This window comes from Carassius gibelio, chromosome B12 (assembly GCF_023724105.1).
Source record: "Carassius gibelio isolate Cgi1373 ecotype wild population from Czech Republic chromosome B12, carGib1.2-hapl.c, whole genome shotgun sequence".
Taxonomy (NCBI): Eukaryota; Metazoa; Chordata; class Actinopteri; order Cypriniformes; family Cyprinidae; genus Carassius; species Carassius gibelio.
Genome location: NC_068407.1, coordinates 15,940,630 through 15,946,629, shown reverse-complemented (window position 1 = coordinate 15,946,629; position 6,000 = coordinate 15,940,630). Strand labels below are relative to the sequence as shown.

General features: G+C 33.8%; 1 protein-coding gene across 1 annotated transcript; it reads left to right on the top strand.

Annotated features, from left to right (window-relative positions):
* Positions 1-1,639: 1,639 nt before the first annotated feature.
* csf3a (colony stimulating factor 3 (granulocyte) a) lies at positions 1,640-5,016 on the top strand. Its single transcript, XM_052570208.1, has 5 exons — positions 1,640-1,756; positions 2,090-2,247; positions 2,837-2,947; positions 3,163-3,309; positions 3,684-5,016. The coding sequence occupies exons 1-5, from the start codon at positions 1,675-1,677 to the stop codon at positions 3,876-3,878; spliced, it is 693 nt and encodes a 230-aa protein (XP_052426168.1). The 5' UTR covers positions 1,640-1,674; the 3' UTR covers positions 3,879-5,016.
* The last annotated feature ends 984 nt before the right edge of the window (positions 5,017-6,000 follow it).

Below are 6,000 nucleotides of genomic sequence, written 5' to 3'. Positions count from 1 at the left end.
GTTAATGGAGGGTTTTGTGAGAACATACTGAATTTAGCAACACCATTCTTCCCCTTCGTCTTATCTGTTTCTGTTTCTCTCCCACTCTCACAATGAAAAATATTAATCTTTTTTTGGTAAAATCAGAGACTTCACACTGTGCATATTAATGATGTGATGGTGAGATGACTTTATTAGGTTATGTCTTTCAATTGATTCTGCTTGTTTCCACAGAAGCACTTCTTCCCCTATCTGTTTGACACAATCTCTGCTCCTTCCTTTGAAAGAAAGCCTTACACAACAATAAGTAACACCACATGTTTCTACCAATGGTTTTGGTGTGATGATGACAGAGTAGGAAAATCTGAGTGATTTTTGACTCAACTTATCGAATATCTATCTATCTATCTATCTATCTATCTATCTATCTATCTATCTATCTATCTATCTATCTATCTATCTATCTATCTATCTATCTATCTATCTATCTATCTATCTATCTATCTATCTATCTATCTATCTATCCATCCATCCATCCATCCATCCATCCATCTATCTATCTTTTTTATTCTAGTCATGGCTGAAGACCAATTGGCATGGACTTTTGACTTAAATATTATGATCCATTTTGCAAATGGAAATAATTACTCATACACAGAAATTCACTCACAGTTATCAGATCTTTATTGAAAATCCAACTTTACGTCAAGCCCTTATTACATCACTTATGTTGGCAGCATAGTTGCAGCATAGTTGCAGTTTGAGGTTGTTACAACATGGAATTCCAGGGGAGCATTGATTTATTTCCCTTGCTTATATAGACCACAAAGCAATTCAGGTATATTTGAGAGTATCTGTTTCCTCATTGCGTCTATTGGTAGCTTTGTTTCTGCTTGGGAGTGAAAGCTAAAAATGTACTGGTCCCAAAAAATACACACTATTGTGAAACACGAAGAAATGAAAGAGAACAATACTGATATAAGTATGCTTTCTGGTCACAAAAATGTTGAATATGAGTGCACATGAATATGCCCATGCTTTATTAAAGTTAAATAAGGTATTATCATAATAATATAATACTGTATAACATAACATAACATAATAAATTAATATAATATATTTTTTATCATATAATATTTTCAAAATCTCTTATAGTGTGCTATGAGTTACTCTCTTCATAATTTTGACATTTCATCTGAATATCAACATTCAGATCAATATTTTTGTGGTTAACTGATTGAATTTTGTGTCTCACAAAAGTAGCGATCTATGTGTCAATCCATATTGAGTCAATCCATATTGAGTCAATCCATATTGAGTGTTTTTTGAGTGTGTGTGAGCGCGCACATGTGTGTGTGTGTGTGTGTGTGTTTATATATATATATATATTGCATTGTTATTTTATATTTTACATTTGTTATTTGTTGTTATATTTGTCAGTTTTTTGTAGTATTAGTTGACAGTATTTAAAAACTTATGGCACTTTAACAAAACATTTTGTATTGATTTTGTATTGTTTTCTGTTCATTATGTCAGATTTTTGGACAGAGTTAAGGGCATTGAGAAGTATCTAGTAAAATAAAAATGATATCTTAACTTATCCAACAATCTTACTCAATATCTTAAGATCTCAATATCTACTCAAGCTGACGTCAGAAAGAGGAATTTCCCCTGCAGGATATATAAATCGTGAACATGATGGGACTTCGTTACTGCTGCAGTTTGGTGACTTTGTGCATTCTCTTTTTGATCGCCGTTGTCAAAATGAACTTCCAGGGTAAGTTTTGTTTTTAGTTTTGAATCATATGATTCTGTGCTTTTTTTTTGTTTCAATAATACTTTAAATTATGCTATACTATTTACACCATTTTTTATTTAAATGGTTTAGGATTAGATGATTCATGTTTTCAAGTTTATTTTTAAAAAAGAATGTATTTGGAAGCTTTGGCAACTTTTAGAGCACAAACTTAAATCAGGTGCATTTATATGAAATCAGGTTGTCCAGCCTTGACTAAAGCATGTGAGTGCTTAAGCTATGTGTGTGAGGTCTGCGTCACAGTGTTACGCACTTCTGCTCACTTCTCTCTCTCTCTCTCTCTCTCTACTCCAGCGGCTCTATTCGTCACACTTGTGGGTATCGTGGTCTCTGCCCCAATCTCTGACAAACTGGACATTATGAGCAAGGATACTATTGAACAGGCTCACAGTTTAATCAACAAAATTCTACAAGACATTCCTACAACTCATGCAGCCTGGATAAACAACACGGTAAGCATATTTCAGGACTTTAAAGACACAGAGGGACGTACCGTCCGTCCCCTGTATTCAGAAGAGCAGTCAATCAGCATGGGGTTTTCAGTGATTGACATTTGGTCTCTCTAATCTTCAGTATTTGCTTAAATGCTTGCAGTTAAATCTTTTTATTTATGTATTTTACATATGTGCATTGGCTTGTGGTTATGATAGTCAAGTGGCCAAAGATCTGGGCTTTCAACCGAAGAGACGTTGAGTTGATCTGAAGTTGTTTGGAAACTCAACTCATACTTGGGGAATGTTATTAGATAGAAATGATCAAATTAAGTGGCATCTCATCAAACAAATGATTCTAAAACTTTTCTCAGAATAGCTTCACTTTGAAATGATTTTGAATTTCTGTTATTTCTGTTATTTTCTTGAATGTATGAAGTTTTGATAGTTCACACAGGTGAACGTGTCAAATACTTTTGGGCAACTGAATGCAAATCTGTAAATCTTTGCTCTGGCATGTATGTGAGGAGAATGTACTGAAACAAGAACAAAAAAAATTGTCCAGTCGCTGTCATGTTTAAACAAGTCAAATGCTTTTTTTTTTTTTTAGAGTCTGACCTTGGGCGACAGCAATACTATGCAGGAGTTGCAGTACTTGAAGAATTATATAAATATAACCTATGCCCCAGTTCTTCAGACTATCTCCAATGAATTCAGCATGGTAAGCTTTATTCAGTTGTTGTTGTTGTTGTTGTTTTTGACTGGCTTTTGACTATTGACTGCTACATTTATTTTATCATACTTAGCTAAGATTAGTGATAAAAAACTAGTAATGGAGAAGATGCATTACTTGTGGAATTAAAAGACAAAAATATAACTTTGTTTTATTTGTGAGTTCAGCAAATAAACTGTGAGATCTCTCTGTGTCCGTCACAGGAATCCTGCCTTGCAAATATAACGAAGGGACTGCAACTGCATATGAATCTCTTGAAAGAAATCATTAATGTATCCAAACTGGCTCAGACAGAACAAGTGATAGACCTTCAAGCTGAAATTCAAGAACTTCTGGACCTAATTGAAGAGGTATGGTATTTGTCTTGGTGGTATTTAGTTTTGTAGTATCAGTTCCTGAATTTCATGAATGTTAGACTGTTTAGTCATGCCTTGATTTAGAAACTCACTTTCATGCTAAATTTAAATTACGTCTGGCATCATATTGCAGTGCCTGTCTTTGGATAGCAGTCAAGTATTCTGTTTAAATCATAGATATATATAAATAGAGAAGGTCCACCTTCTCTCATGAGAAGTGGTAATAATTTATACAAGATGGCAAAAATGGAAACATTACTGTTACTGTGATAGAAAAAAAACGAACTATAAAATCTTACTCATGTTTTTTTTTTTTTGCATGTTTGAATATTCCGTTCATGTATTTATGTATTCGCGTATTTTCACAGTTGCAGAACCAGGCAGGATTTGACACATCAACGCAGGCAACAGATGAGCATTCGCATGATCTGGTCAATCGTCTGACAAATACATACTTGGCCCAGGTGGCAGCCCACCTCACCCTGCAACAGCTTCAGGACTTCAGCTGTGAAATCCTCCGCAGTATTCGCAGTATGACATCCAGCTCGGCAGAAAACTCTTAACTGTGCAGCTCTGCGTAAATGCAGCCTAGACTGTAAAGCCCAAAGTATACCTGAGTTTTGACACAAACGCAGGGCCTTTCAAAATATACTTGTAGCCTAACAAAAAAAAAAAAAATTAATCTGGCTGTTGTAATCTATAGAGCATGCATAGATTAAAAAAATGGGTAACACTTTAGTATAGGGTCCAATTCACACTAATAACTAGTTGCTTATTAGCAGGTCTATTATTATTATATTGGCTGTTTATTAGTGCTTATAAAGTACATATAATGCATGACATCCATAATCCTACCCAATACCCTAAACTTAACAACTACCTTTTAAACTATTAATAAGCAGCAAGTAAGGAGTTAACTGAGTCAAAAGTCATAGTTAATGGTTAGTTAATAGTGAGAGTTGGACCCTAAAATAAAGTGTGACCAAAAAATGGGTTATGCATGTACAGCATTGTACCCTAGCATACATGTTAAAATTAAAGTAAACTTTGGGCTTTACACAAAAAAAGATACAGCGACAAGTAAAATACAAAATTAACAGTTAATATGTGTTTCAAGGTACACAGTCAAATTATTGTTGCTGGAATCATGTTGTACCAACAGTCAGGGCATGGAGAGAATGGTATTTGTTTCTTTGTATTTTTCTTCAGATTTAGTATATTTGTTTATTTATTAATTAGGTTATTTATGTTATATTGAACTTGGAATTTTATTTAATATTTATGAATTTAGCCACTGAGGAACTTCCTTAAATGACTGCATTTTTTACAGCCTCATAAATTAATGTATTATTTAATTCACTGTGAAATACTTTACTGTGTCATACAATCTGAGCATATGACCATGTCTCATAAGTTGCCAAATGAGAACATGGTCATTGGATTGATCACCTGATCTCTGTGAGAACTACACACTGTTTTTATTAGTCATTTCATGTGATATTATGTGATATGTAATGTGATATTATACCCATGAAAAGAAAATGAGATTTCAGATGAGTTTATGATTCAGTATTATTTATTTATTTATTTAAACTAAAAATGTGTGTATTTATTTTTTGCCATTATTTGTTAAGATATTTTGGAATATTTGAAGATTTGCCTTATATGTGATCAAAATAAACATTTCTGATGCATGTTAAATATTTGTTGTCGCTCATATTTTCTCTTTGTATTGCTATTTGTATTTGAGATTTAATTGGGCATCTTTAGCCAGTTGACAATTAATTAGGAAAGAGAGAAAGGCCCAATGAACTATAGAAAAATAATGCACACCTTGCAGATTCAATTCATATTCAATGTGTAACATTTTGCTGCTTATCAAGTGCACAACGCAGTAGAATTCCATTGTAGTTTTTAATAATAATAATTATATATAATAATAATAATAATAATAATAAATCCAACAAGAAAACACAGAAGATCGTAGCAGGAAAAGCAACACACTATAAACCACACACACACACACACACACAAAAACAATACCTGACAGTGAAGTGACTAAAACAGATGATCATAATTAACTGAAAAAAAAACTGGTGTGCAAAAGAACCCTCATAATCTTTAGTCAAAAAGATTAAAAGAACACTCCACTATTTTTGAAAATAGGCTCAATTTCCAACTCTCCTAGAATTAAACAGTTGAGTTTGACCATTTTTGAATCCATTCAGCCGATCTCCGGGTCTGGCGTTAGCACTTTAGCTTAGCTTAGCATAGATCATTGAATCTGATTAGACCGTTAGCATCCGCTCAAAAATGACCAAAGAGTTTAGATACTTTTCCTATTTAAAACTTGACTCTTCTGTAGTTACATCGTGCACTAAGACCAACGGAAAATTAAAAGTTTCTATTTTCTAGGCTGATAAGGCCAGGAACTACATTCTCAATCAGGCGTAATAATCAAGGAACTTTGCTGCCATACCACGGGTGCAGCAGGCACAGTGATATTACGCAGCGCCTAAAAATATTCCCCAGTTAACTTCCAACGGTAGCCTGTTTTCAGGCGCTACGTAATATCACTGTGCCTGCTGCACCCGTGGTATGGCAGCAAAGTTCCTTGATTATTACGCCTGATTGAGAATATATTTCCTAGCCTTCAATGATCTATGCTAAGCTAAGGTATTACCG